Genomic DNA, 15,006 nt, shown 5'->3' with positions numbered 1-15,006 from the left:
GAGAACGGTGAATCTTATTGGTTACTTAAATAAGTGTTCTGACAGTAATATCTTTAAAAGCATTTAACAAAAACTTACAAGACATTCTTCACAATAGCGCCCAGTGGCAAATTTCTGACACTGGCATTCTCCCGTGACTGGATGACATATAGAGAATGGCATACTTCCAAACGGGTTGCAGTTACAGTCTGAAAGAAAAGCACAATAGCATCAAGCTTTAGAATGCTTTTGAAAAGACAATTATAATTATTCAATAATACCTTCCATTTGACCTCCATCTGCAGTGCAAGTTGTTTTCATATTAATGGACATTGGCAACTCATGGAACACTGTACTTGTTTGTTGTGATGTCTGTATTACTTATTTTAACAGGGTATATAAGATAATAAAAAGAATGATAAAGTAAAATGAGCACTCAACACCCATGGAACACTTCTGTGGAGTAACCCTTTAAAATCCCCATTTGTAAAAGTCCCAATTTTATTGTGAAATTAGCACTTTTATATTATACAAATAGGAGCGCCTCACCAGCTTTCAATCAAACAGCTGGGGAGATCCACTTTCTACCTCCATTAGCTCCACTGAGTTAATGGAAGTAGCAGGCACCTTCCAATAGAGCATGCTGCCTTACATATTGGCTGCAAAAACTGCCCAGGGGCGGGTTGGGAGAGAGGGTGATCGCCGGGTGACTGGCAGGAGGGGAAGCAGTCCACTCCTGCTGGTCAGTTCTTGCAGCGTCTGTGCCTTCTTTCTCTCCCCTCCATGTGTCTCAGGTCAGTCCCACCCCCCTTCTCTCTATGTGTCTCAGGTCAGTCCCACCCCCCTTCTCTCTATGTGTCTCAGCTCATTCCCCCTCCCCTGCATGTGTCTCAGTTCCCCCCTCCCCTGCATGTGTCTCAGTTCCCCCCTCCCCTGCATGTGTCTCAGTCCCCCCTCCCTTTGCCTGCCAACATAGTAAAATGCCAATCCGCGTGTAGAGGATCTTCAGTTTCCTCTACCTGGACTGACAGGAAGAGATCTCACTGAGAACACATCCTGCTGTCCAGGTAGTGGAAACTGAAGATCCTCTACCAGCAGATCGGCATACTACAAGGTCAGCAGGCACAGTAGGGGAAGGGGAGAGTACTGTGAGAGGAGGTACTGCTTCACTATATGAGGAGGTACTGTGTAACGTGGAGGGACAGTGGATGTAGCAGAACTCTAGTCCTGACCAGGACTTTTCTCCACTGGATCACCAAAAGTAGTACTGACAAGTAAATAGCCCACCTCCTCCCTAGTACCTGGACAACACACAGTTCTGGAACTACAACTCAACTTTATTCTGCCACACACGTCTTTTATGCACTGGCCCCTAGCATGGGGTTTTCACATCAAGATCACAAGAGATAATTAAGCTCAAATTAGGATCAAATTAGGATATCTCTCAAATACAGAAACTTACATACATATTTTAAAATGCCCCAAAATTACAAGAAAAGAATACAGGAACCCCACAAAAATCATATCCCCAAATAGCCCCGATCTGAGCGCACAACATATCCAAAAAGCACTCAAATCGGTTTGGTGGAATGAAATTGCTGTTCGAATAAAATTTGAATCAACTGGCCATGATGTGATAGCCCAAAACAGTTCCAGAGGATTGGGCAGAATGGCCATTCAGCTTTCGGTGGGTTCCTGTGTGAACACCGATGAACATTCCCACTGGCTGTTATGGAGTGAATGCTCCCCATAGTCAGTAGATCATATCTCCTGAACATCGTTGGTCTAGATGGTTGGGAAGTTAAACCTGCAGCGGTACGAACTTCGCCCGGGTTCGCGGACGAAAATAGTTCCAGGCATTTGACTACCGCTGCCTGTGTTCGGTAGACAAGGGAAAGAACTTAACCACAAATTAACAACTTGACACATTAGCTTAACAGCCAGGGGAGATCGATGTTCTCTAAAGCACAACAAGGGGCACCACACACCAGTCATTCAGGAGACGAACAAGGACAACCGAACACAAGGGAATTGAGTCTGCTACAGTGGGCAGTGACACATGAAAGGGGGGGAGGGACTAGACACATGAAAAGGAAGGGGGGACTGAGACACATGGAGGGAAGGTGAGCAAGGATTAGACACATGGGGGAGAGGAGGGCAGGGGGGGGAACCAAGACATATGGAGGGGAGCAGGGATTAGACACATGGAAGGGAGAGGGATTAGATGCATGGAGGGAAGGGGGAATTTAGACACATGGAGGGGAGCTGTTTTAGACTATATCCACAATGACAACATCCATAAAAATATGCATGCATGTATTCATTGGTGGTATATCAACTAAACTGTGTTTTTTCTGGGTTTTTTTTTCAAGTGTGGAGTTGTTCTTTAAATAGATGAACAATCACAATGTCCTCTGTGTACTTATGTCTTTAGTAGCAATCTTTCTTTTTTGGTATTTGAAAACATGATGTGACAGATGATAAAAGTTGCAATATATACATATTTTGGATTAGAAAAACAATGTAGTTCATCAAATTGCATTAAAGTGCATCTACCTAATCTGCTCATATTGGTATACAGTATTGCAAATGTCCACAGAGTTAAGACTGTGAACATCCACAGAGAACATATTGAAGGACTTTTTATCTCTTACAAATTGTGAGTGGCCATTTGACACAAATTCCAAATAATTTAAACAAACAGTTTTGCACTGTTGTGCCATATCTTCCCTGACAGGATATCCCCTGATTGTAAACATTGATAATTTATGAAGATTCTGTTAAGGAAAACTTCGGGGTTCTTTATTCTTGAAGGGAAGTTAATTCATTTATTTGTTTGTTTAATCATTTACTATATTAATTGCACTTTGACACTTTAATCCATGCCTCATGTCATTGTTTACATCGTTTAATACTTTAAGTATATTTACATATTTACTCACATTGACATCCCAATGGATCAGATGAATGTAATCCAAAGAAGCCATGCTTGCACTGATCACAACGGAATCCTTCAACATTCTCCTTACACAAACATGTTCCAGCAATGGTCCCAAGACTTTCATCTGTATGGCACTCACATAGACCATTCTCTTTAGTTCCTTCAGGGTCACAGTCACAAGCTGAATGTAGATACAAAAAAAATTATAATGGAGCTAGCAAGAAAATACACATAAACATGGGAAGAGGGTAATTAAGAACATCAGACCAATCCAGAAATTATAGTTTATAATACATTTTGCTTGTGAAATACATTTTGCCTAGTGTGAATGTGTCTTTTTTTGTTGTAGTTTTTTTTTTTTATGTGCACCTTAAAATAACTTTTCTTACAAATTATATATCAACTAAAGATGAAAGCTTTAATGTTTATGTCAAAAAATAATTTATGCAAGTTATGCAATTATTGGATAGAGAGAGTGGAGAGTTTGAGTAAATATGACCCGAACACAAGACTTAGAATAAGTTACATTTGAGTATTGACATGGCTATATGAGACCAGAATGGAAGTTCCACAAAATGCCCCAAAGGTGTTAATGTACTGTATTGTATTGTCTTGTTTTGTAAGTAATGTATTGTAACGTGTGTAATGCATTGAACTGCATACTGGTTTTGTAGAGGAAATAAGTAGGGCTGTGACCCTCGATGCAATTGTATTTCTTCCTTTTTGCATGTTATACAGAAATAAAAAGAAACAGAAAAAAAAACAAAAAAACGTATTTTACTCCTTTATTCTTCCCCTTCCTTGTTTTTCTTTATAGTCCCTATTTCATAGAGCAGAGGTAAGCAACCTTTTAGCAGCACTGTGCCGATATAAGATTGTTATGTCCCGTAACTTGCCTGTCCTATTTTTTTTTTTTAATTGAGGTGTGCATGTTGCCGTATTCTGCTTGTGTTATTTATACAACTAGGGGATATCCTGTCAGGGAAGAAATGGCACAACATAGTGCAAAACTGTTTGTTTAAATTATTTGCAATTTGTGTCAAATGGCCACTCACAATTTGTAAGAGATAAAAAAGCCTCAATATGTTATCTGCGGATGTAGATCTGTTCGCAGTCTTGAGCTTTAAATATCTCAGAGTAAGGAGAAACAAGGTGCAATCCAATTATAAGGCATCCACAATAAAGTGAACAATGCAGATTTATTAATTTACATCGAAGTTGGAATGAGTAGATGAAACCATCAGCATAAAGAGGTGAGTCCTATGTGTTTCGTCCTTCTTTTTTAATATGGCAATCTCCAAATGGACTCATGGATATGAACTGCCCACGGAGCCGAAAAACCCAATTGGAACGCAGATTAAACACATCCAACATAACATCAGCTGGAGATGAACGGATTAACCACGGTAGAACACATGTGTGGAACGCATGATGCCACCACGTATGAGCCTGGTGACGTCAGAAAAGGCGGAACCAAAAAGTAAAATCAGACTACAGTGAAAACAGCTGAACAAAACCGGAGGACCTAGCAGAAGAAGCTTATAAGCCAGGAAATTGATATTTAAGGAATGGGGAAGGGAGGTAGTTTATATGCACTTTGTATTTTGTTGGAACAATATTGATTTTCCCCTGAGGAAGTCCCTGGATGGGATGAAAAACATAGGACTCACCTCTTTATGTTGACGTTTACATCTACTTATTCCAACTTCGATATAAATTAATAAATCTGCATTGTGTACTTTATTTGGGATGCCTTATCATTGGATTGTACCTGGTCTCTCCTTACTCTGAGATATTTAAAGCTTAAGACTGCGAACATCCACAGAGTACATATTGAAGGACTTTTTATCTCTTACAAATTGTGAGTGGCCATTTGACACAAATTTCAAATAATTTAAACAAACAGTTTTTCACTATTTTGTGCCCTTTCTTCCCTGACAGAATATCCCCTATTTGTATGCATTGATAATCTATGAAGATTCTGTTGAGGAAAACTTCGGGGTTCTTTATTCTTGAAGGGAAGTTCATTCATTTATTTGTTTGTTTAATCATTTATTATATTAATTACATTTTGATCACTAAAAGCACTTTAAATGTTTAAGTAACTGTTTTATAGTACAATGAAAGTATTTAGAAAATTGGGCAGACTAGATGGGCCGAATGGTTCTTATCTGCCGTCACATTCTATGTTTCTATGTTTCTATATATGTGTTATTTATACTGCAGTTGCTTTGTATTGTTGTATTTGTGCATATATAAGCTATCATACTGTATATTTTTCAGTAGTTTGTGGTATTGTATACCTATGAATGTGGGCTGTGTATGGAGGCTGCTTGTGGAATTGTGTGTGTGGATGGATATGTCACATTGTGTATTTTAGTGTGTGTATGTGTGGGGCTGTTTGGGGTATTGCATGTGAGAAGCTGCATGTGAGGTTGTGTGCATATATATGGATTGTTGGTGCTGTTGTGTTTGTGCAAACTGTGTGTGTGTTTGTGTGTGAGCTGACTGTATTATTTGTATGAGGGGAAGGTTATTCTGCAGCTCTGTGTATATCTAGCAGTGTGGGTGGCTTCCCTAGATTTTAGTGGGGACCATGCTGGCCAGGTAAAGCTCAAGGACAGGACACAGGAGCTGCAATAGCAGCTGGTGGCTGCTCTACTACAGTGTGGATTCCCATTCACAAGTGCTGGTAGGAAGTTATCTAAGATCACTTCCTGTACGTGCTGCAATGGATAAATTGAGGATTGTCCTTCACCACCTTTCGTACTAGCAGAGATCTGAAGTTTCACTGGGACTCCTGATTGGCTAGAGCCTGTTTGGCTCTAGTAGCCTCAAGTGCCATGCATGGCACACATCATAGTATTGTTACCCCTGTCATAGAGTATTGTTACTACATATAAATATGGCTATCAACTAGTAATGCAATGACTCCCATGTTAATGTAATGTATGTTCTGGAATATGCTTTTGCTTCAGATCCTTTCAATTTGTTCTTGGCTGGTTAGTAGTTATTTGAAATGTAAAATATTAAAAGGGAGTACAAAATGTGCTTATGTTCAAAAATACACTATTATTAACCCCTTAAGGACACAGCTTCAGAAGTTGGACATACCCTTAAGGACACAAGGAATTTTTTGATTTTTTTGCTGTTTGTGTTCAACTGCAATTTGCATCTCTCTCATTTATTGTACAAACACATGTTATATACCGTTTTTTTAGATGACAAAAAGGGCTTTGATTATTATATAAATTCTCATTTAGTTAAAAAAAAAAAAAACGCAAAATAATGGGGAAAAAAACTAAACAAAAAAAAGCATTTGTTTTCCATGTTTTGGCAATAATAATGTGTGCCTAATATGTCCAGCTTAGGAAAAGTCAAAATCAATTAATTTATCTGTCTTGATTTACAAAGTACATAATATATGTAGGATCTCAGTTTATTTTGAAAGTTACAGGTCACAAAATACAAGGTCTAAAATAAAATTTCAATGTGAAACAATTTTAGACGTTGGTATGTTTGTCTTGGAAGTTTAATACCCGTCACATAAAACAAAATTGCCACACAAAAGTATATATTAATATAAAGTAGACATCACAGGCTATTTACGTAAGGTTATTTTGACACTTTACGTAGCAATTTCACCTCCAATCTCTGCTAATTACTGGAGTAAAATTGTGTTTTTTCTCTATTTTGGCATATACACATATAACAAGGTTTTTGCAATATGTATTTCATAAAGCTGGTGTGTGCTATCCCTTTACATAACCCCATATTGTGTTCAGCTACATCTGCTGAGTACAACGATACCCCCATTGTAAAGCTTCGCCACTATTCTGTGAAGCTAAAATGACATATAGGAGACCATGCTATTTCAGTTTCTATATTCTGGAGAGGCTTACAGAATCTTCAACTGTCTGAAATTTTGCTAGGAGTTTTCTTTTTTTACTGTTACAGGTAAGATTCATCTGTAGGAAAAGGTTGATGATTGCACAAGGTTTGATTTTCTGTTGGTAATTGGTAAGGCATTTGATTTAATTAGCTAGGTGTTTGTTATTGATTGTTGGTTAATTAGCTATTGTTTGCAAATAAGCATAGGCCTACCCAGGTGTTAAACATTCCTAGTGGGTGGTGCCTTTAGGAGTGTATAATATAAGGGTTGTAGATATTAGCTTGGCTAATAGAGCTTGGCAACTGCTTCTAAGTGCTGCTACAAAGTATGTGATTGGAGATATTCTGGAGAGTGCTGCTACAAAGTGTGTGATTGGAGATATTCTGGAGAGTGCTGCTACAAAGTGTGTGATTGGAGATATTTTGGAGATAACCTGGAGACACACACTGCATTCAATTACATACACAGAAACACACGTTGCATCCCTTACACACACACAGAAACATACATACAATGCATTCCTTACACGCAAACACACACTGCATCCCCTATAAACACACTACATCCCTTACACAAATTGGTATCCCTATACACTACATTCCATAAGAACACACACACATTGCATCCAGTCTACAGAACACATAAAACATCCCCTACACACATACACTCCACCTGTGAGAGAACTCATGGGTGGGCCATGTAGGTATTTATGGGTGGGCATTGTAGCCCTGGGGGCCCAGACCTTAAGATGTGTAATGGGCCCTGTTCGTTAATTGTTGTCTCCAGAGAGCCTCTTCTACACCAGACCTGTGGAGCCAGACTGAGCCCATCATCAGCCTCTTGTCCTCATCTGGTGGTAAGTAGGCAATCCAATATATTATTAGTGGCACTAATCTCTAATTTACCCCACATTAAATGGATACTATAGTCACCAGAAGCACTACAGCATAATGTAGCGGTTCTGGTGTCTATAGCCTGTGCCTGTAGGCTTTTTAATGTAAACAGTCTTTTCAGATAAAATACACTTTGTGAAGACTGACGTTGGCCCATATGGCAGAGCATATGGGTGAGCATTGTGATGTCACATGGTGGGCAGGACATATGCGGGGGGCGGCAAATTTTTTTTTGCCTAGGGCGGCAAAAATCCTTGCACCGGCCCTACCCTTTACACTATGTCACCCCCTGCTCCACACTATATCACCCCCATTCTCCACACTATATCACCCCCTACACACTATATCACCCCACCATTCTCCACACTATATCACCCCCTCCACACTATATCAACCCCCTGCTCCCAGGGCCAGATTAAGAGCCCAGTGGGCCTGGTGCTGACAATTATGATGTGCCTAATTACAGAATCTTATTGTCCAAAAAAAACTAAAACAGTCAAACCGCTCAAGCCTTATGTATCTGGTGGAGATGTTGCCAGAGGGAAACTCATAGGATACAGCTATAAGAAAACTCAGATTCTCTTAAAATATGCTAATCTCTCTCTAAATCATGTGTTTATCTTTCAAGTAAATCCATACCCCCTAACAGCAGTGTCAAGTGAAGCAGAAAGTCAATGCGCGGTGTAAAATGGTGGGCCACTGACGCGGATCATGTAGCTAGAGCTCCCGAAAGGGACGAACATGTTCAAAAAAGAGGCATGTCTGCCCAAAGAAGGCCAACAACATCCTGAGCTTGACATTAATGCGTCTAATGATGCGCTCGCTCCATGCTTTCTAAGGACTGTCCCCTAGCACTCACATGTCTACTTGTCTAGTTACCTTCTTAACTGGTATACAGTCTGAGGCAGAGAAAAGGTTGATGTAATGAGTGTAGAAGAAAGGGAACATGCCACAGAGTTAGAGAGACCAAAGTCAGCATTATGTTAACTAATTTCATTTCAGCTTGTCCACGCAAGTTTTGTTTCCATATATCCCTCTTAAGTTTCCATACTTACGCAAGAGTATGTGAAGAGTAGTTAGGGTTGCCACCTTTCTTAGAAAAAAAATACAGGCCTTACTAATTTGCATAACTAATTATGTAATTATGTGACATCACATGATGTAAATCACAAGGAGTGACATAAGAGAAAATTCTGTAAAATCACCAAAGAAACTACTTACAGTTTGATTCTGCTGTATAGATGGATTGCTCCCAGGTCTCCCAGTGTCCCCATGTCTCTGTGTCCCCATGTCGCCAAGTGTTCCATAGTGTCTGTGTCCTCATGTCTCCCAGTGTCCCCATGTCACTAGGGGACACTGTGAGACATGGTGACACAGACACTTGAGGACACTGGGAGACATGGGGACACTGAGACACCAGGGACACTGGCTGGGAGACATGCAGACACTGAGACACTTGGGGACATTGTGTCCCCATGTCTCCCAATGTCCCCAAGTGTCTCAGTATCCCCATGTCTGTGTCCATGTGTGTCTGTGTCCCCATGTGTGTCTGTGTCCCCATGTCTCAGTGTTCCTAAGTCTCAGTGTCCCCTAGTTTCTCAGTGTCCCCAAGTGTCCCCATGTGTGTCTATGTCCCCGTATCTCCAAGTGTCTCAGCATTCCCAGAGGTCTTACTGTGTCCCCATGTCTCACAGTGTCCCTTAGTGTCTCAGTATCCCCATGTCTCCCTGCAGCCTTTACCCCATCCCTCTCTTCCCTAAGCTGTCGGCTGTTTCTGCAGGCTGGAGCTGCTGTCTGGACTCTCTGTGCCGTGTAGCTGCTCCCCCATGGATCAGTAGGGAGATGCAGATATGCTGTAACTTCTTATCCCTGCCTCTCTTCACACACACAGCCTATTGGCCACTGCTGGTATTGCAGAATAATCTCTGTTTATACTGAGAAAAATACCGGCATTTGTATTGCCGGTATTACTGCAATATCGGCACCGGTCAGGCAGCCTCAAATAAATTCCGGCCAGGTTGCAACCCTAAGAGTAGTGTGTAAAAGATTTACTTTTTTGTTTTTAAATCAATAGGCATCAATAGGCAATAGGCATTCTGTCACACTCACCCCCTCCAACAATGCCACACTCATTTACCCCATCACAAAACCCTCCTAATCCTGTCACACTCATCTTTTCTCACACTATCACACTCATCCGCCTTCACCCTATCACACTTACCCTGTCACATTAAGCCCTCCAACCCTGTTACACTTATCCTGCCTCTGCCATGCCACACAGACCCTGTCAAACAACCCCTACCAAATCCTGCCACTCTGTTACACTCCCCTCCCCTCATCCTGTAACACTCCCTCCTCCAACTGTGCCACAATCACCACCCGATCCTGCCACACTCACCCTGTCACACTAACGCTTCTAATCCTGTCACACTCACCCCCTCACTCTCTGACATTCACCCTGTAAATAAACCCCCTTAATTCTGTTACATTCACCTCCTCTTGCCCCATTACACTCACTCCTCCAACCATACCACATTCACGCCAACCCTGTTATAACCATGCCACATTTACCCTGTCACATTAACCCCCTAGTCCTGTCACACTTACCTCCCTTTATCCTGGAACACTCCCTCCTCCAACCATGTCACACTCCCTCAATCTGCCATACTCACCCCCAACCATGTCTTATTCATTCCTTCACCCTGTCACACTCACCCTGCCACAGTTACCCCTTTACTCATCCTGCCACAGTCACCCCTGAAGACAATCATCACACACAAAGTCATAATATGCCACAAACACAATGCACAAAGGCCACAGGCATCCCTCCCATATACACTCTTCCATATACATTATTTTTTTATACTGTACTTTTCTAAAAACATGTTTTTGAAAATTTAAGTTTTTTTTTTTGTGGCCCACATAAACGTAAACCTTGTGTATGTGGCCCGTGTTAGCCTTTGAGTTTGACATGCTTGCTGTAAAAGATTGCACCCCATGATAAGACTACATTTTGTTGAAAACAATAATTGTTAGAGGTGACAAAAACACTTACGTATACAAGTGTCGGGGTCAGAAACATCCTTTAAAGGGTCATGATAAAAGTATGGTTTGCATTGGTCACATTGATTTCCTCTAGTATTATGCTGGCAGTCTTCACATACTCCTCCACTGGTACCACCATTCAACAAATATAATGCCATGTCAAAATGACAAATATCTGAATGTCCATTGCAATTGCACTCTGAAATGAGAATATGTAAAAATAGTAAAACAAAATGTTTGTTATTGTTTAAAAAGATATTTATAACTGTTTATACTGCCTGGGAAGAACTATACAGATTATGATGAAAATGTAAAGAATTAATCGCAAAAATCGCTTTAGGTTTATTTAATCAACAAGCAGTAGTTTGACGCAAAGGTGATAGGTGATATACATTGCTATTGGATAAGTAGTATGTGTGCATTTTAATAATTTTGAGAAGATCACTAAAATGCCAGAAAGTAAACATTTTACTTTATATGGATGAAATGGTAAAATCAAGCATGCTTTACCCTCTCCTCTCATTGTCTGCTTTTCAGCAGCACTGTACATTCTGAGCCATGTAGACTCTTGTACAATTGAAGATTGTGAGAGGGATGTAATTTACAGTCCCTCTGTGTGGGACACAATTTCTAGATAACAGCAACATTATGGAACAGAGGTTAAAGGGGCACTATAGTCACCAGAACTAAATCTTAATGTTGTTCTGGTGAGTATATAGTCAGTCCCTGCAGGCTTTTTAATGTTTACACTTCCTTTTCAGAGAAAAGCATTACAGCCTAGGAACACCTTTAGTGGCAGTCACTCATAGAGCCATTAGTGGTGCTTCCTGACATTCAGCATCTTCACACTCTGCATGGAGATAGTGAACTTTCCCAATAGGAATGCATTCATTCAATACAGCTCTATGAGGAGATGCTGATTGGCCAGGGTGGCATTTGGTTTTACATAGTTACATAGCTGAAAAGAGACTTGCGTCCATCAATTCCAGCCTTCCTCATATTTGTTTTTTGCTGTTGATCCAAAAGAAGGAATAAAAAAAACAGTTTAAAGCAATTCGAATTTTGCAACAAGCTAGGAAAAAAAATCCTTCTTGACCCCACAATGGCGGTCAGATTTATCCTTGGATCAAGCAGTTATTACCCTACATTGAAAGTTTATATCCTTGAATATTCTGTTTTTGCAAGTATGCATCTAGTAGCTGTTTGAACATCTGTATGGACTCTGATAAAACCACTTCTTCAGGCAGAGAATTCCACATCCTTATTGTTCTTACAGTAAAAAAACCTTTCCTTTGCCTTGGACAAAATCTTCTTTCTTCCAGTCTAAATGCATGACCTCGTGTCCTATGTAAAGTCCGGTTTGTGAATAGATTTCCACACAATAGTTTGTATTGGCCCCGAATATATTTGTATAATGTTATCATATCCCCTCTCAGGCGACATTTTTCTAAACTAAGTAGGTTTAAATTTGTTAACCTTTCTTCATAGCTGATATGTTCCATTCCTTTTATCAATTTTGTGCACTTTTTCTCGTGCCATAATATCCTTCTTTAGAACAGGTGCCCAAAATTGCCCAGCATATTCAATATGTGGTCTTACCAGTGATTTATAAAGAGGCAAAATGATATTCTCATCCCGCGAATGAATGTCCTTTTTCATGCATGACAATACCTTACTGGCCTTGGCCACTGCTGATTGACATTGCACATTGTTGCATAGTTTGTTGTCTATAACAATTCCCAAGTCCTTTTTGTGTGTTGTTATCCCTAATTCGCTTCCATTAAGGGTATACGATGCTTGTGTATTCTTTACGCCGAAGTGCATAACTTTGCATTTTTCAACATTACATTTCCTCTGCCATTTGAGTGCCCAGTCCCCCAGTCTATCTAAATCCCTCTGCAGCAAAGTAATATCTTGCTCACATTGTATTATTTTACAGAGTTTTGTGTCATCTGCACACTAAAACATGACTTTCAATGCTTTTTTCAAGATCATTTATAAACATGTTAAATAGAAGGGGTCCCAGAACAGAACCCTGAGGGACACCACTTGCCACCTCTGTTCAGCTTGAAAATGTACCATTAATGACAACTCTTTGTACTCTATTTTTAAGCCAATGTTCTACCCAAGAAAAAACATTTTCACCCCTCAATCTGCCTTTTTGGAGGAGATCATCAGAATTGACAATCTCAGCCAATCCAAAGCTTTCCTATGCGAAAGCATTGTAATTGACAGAGATAATCAATTCTGATGATGTAAGCCAAGGGGGTGGATTGGGGGAAGGGAAAGACACGAGGGCCACGGGCACTGCTGGAGGAAGGTTAGTAAATGCAACCAATTGTCTGGGAAATAATTGAGTTAACCCGAGTATGTCAATTATCTTTCAGTTATAGGAAAAGTACATAAAACACCCCAAAAACATATGAATATTTTACAGGAACCCCACAAGTTTTATATCCTCGAATAGCCTGGGTCTGAGCGCACAACATATCTTAATAACGCTCAGATACGACCGGCCAGCCCCGAGGTGATGGCCCAAAACAGTTCCAGAGAATTGAGGACAACAGCCGGTCTCCTTTCAGGGGCTTCTGTATGAACACCAATGAACATGTGCGTGTGGTTATACGAATGGTGGCCACCCAGGGAAAGCACTTGAGTTAATGTGCCAATTGTGGTTAACAGCCAGGGGTGGTCAGTGTTTGAGGAAGTATAAAGGGGGGAGCACACACCATCCATTCAGGAAACGAACAAGGGGGTACGGATAACCCGAACAAAAGGGAATGAGTCTGCTACATATACAACCAGCAGGAGTCAAATCCATGTGTACCAGGTGACAAAAATGAGGGACAGAAAGTTGCATTTGAGGTTGAGATTAAATAAATGGTATTTATTCAAACGTTTTACTTAAATAACATATTTATCACAGTGTTTTGTATGTGTAGATGTGTACATATTTATGTATGTCTATGCACTTTGGGGAAATAAAAGATGGCATTATTTTCAACCTTTAAGATTTAGATAGATAGAGCTGTTATTGTTTATTTAAACATAATGCAGCACACGACTGATTTGAGTTATAGTACTGGCTATTAATTCTCCTTGTTTGCAGATACACTGGAAGAAGAGCTGAGGAGGGCTCGATTTGAAGCTTATAGCTAAAGGCAAAGTTAGTAAATTATGCTGAAGCTCATAAACACATATACCGTATTTTTCGCTCCATAAGACGCACCTCACCATAAGACGCACCTAGATTTTAGAGGAAGAAACCCAGAAAAAAAATATTCTGAACAAACTGTCCCATAGTGTTTCTTACTATGGGACAGTTTGTACAGAATATTTTTTTTCTCCCCTGTCCCATAGACTTCACCCACCCCCTCCCCATAGACTTCACCCACCCCCTCCCCATAGACTTCACCCACCCCCTCCCCATAGACTTCACCCACCCCCTCCCCATAGACTTCACCCACCCCCTCCCCATAGACTTCACCCACCCCCTCCCCATAGACTTCACCCACCCCCTCCCCATAGACTTCATCCACCCCCTCCCCATAGACTTCATCCACCCCCTCCCCATAGACTTCATCCACCCCCTCCCCATAGACTTCATCCACCCCCTCCCCATAGACTTCATCCACCCCCTCCCCATATTCTTCTCTCCCATACTGTCCCCCTCCCCTTGTCCCATTATTACTTACCTGTCTTGCAGCGTTGGCCGGCAGCACAGGGCGCACCGCGGTAGTGGAACTTGAATTTCATGTTCCGGTTTCCGGCGGGACTGAAAGGAAGTGTGCACTCAGCTTGTGCACACTTCCTTTCAGTCCCGCCGGAAACCGGAACATGAAATTCAAGTTCCACTACCGCGGTGCGCCCTGTGCTGCCGGCCAACGCTGCAAGACAGGTAAGTGAAGCTTCATATTCGCTCCATAAGACGCACAGACATTTCCCCTCACTTTTGAGGGGGAAAAAAGTGCGTCTTATGGAGCGAAAAATACGGTACATGTTTTTTCATAGTATAATCCTACTATTATATTAATGTTATATCACTAATAATAAAAAGTACACTTTAGTGTAACAACTTTTACAAAGCACTAATAGTATATATCTCTAATGTATAACTGTAGAGAACTGTAGAATATGGAAAGACTATATAAAGGATAACAATAATAATAATAATAATAATAATAATAATAAGGCTAATACGTTTAAAAATATACAACCATGGGGCGTAGCCTGGCATCTGAACCGCATGGACACAA

General features: G+C 40.7%; 1 protein-coding gene across 1 annotated transcript in view; it reads right to left on the bottom strand.

Moving 5' to 3' along the window:
• LAMB4 (laminin subunit beta 4) overlaps positions 1-15,006 on the bottom strand; it is a 344,917-nt gene that overhangs the window by 259,920 nt on the left and 69,991 nt on the right. Inside the window, exons 10-12 of the mRNA XM_063448083.1 lie at positions 10,761-10,949; positions 2,922-3,101; positions 79-188 (exon numbers count right to left, since the gene is read on the bottom strand). Coding sequence (XP_063304153.1) covers positions 79-188; positions 2,922-3,101; positions 10,761-10,949 — 479 coding nt within the window. The remainder of the gene's footprint in view (positions 1-78; positions 189-2,921; positions 3,102-10,760; positions 10,950-15,006) is intronic.

This window comes from Pelobates fuscus, chromosome 3, assembly GCF_036172605.1.
Source record: "Pelobates fuscus isolate aPelFus1 chromosome 3, aPelFus1.pri, whole genome shotgun sequence".
NCBI classification, from domain to species: Eukaryota; Metazoa; Chordata; class Amphibia; order Anura; family Pelobatidae; genus Pelobates; species Pelobates fuscus.
Note: the sequence above shows the minus strand (reverse complement) of the source record. Positions and strands in the feature narration are given on the sequence as shown.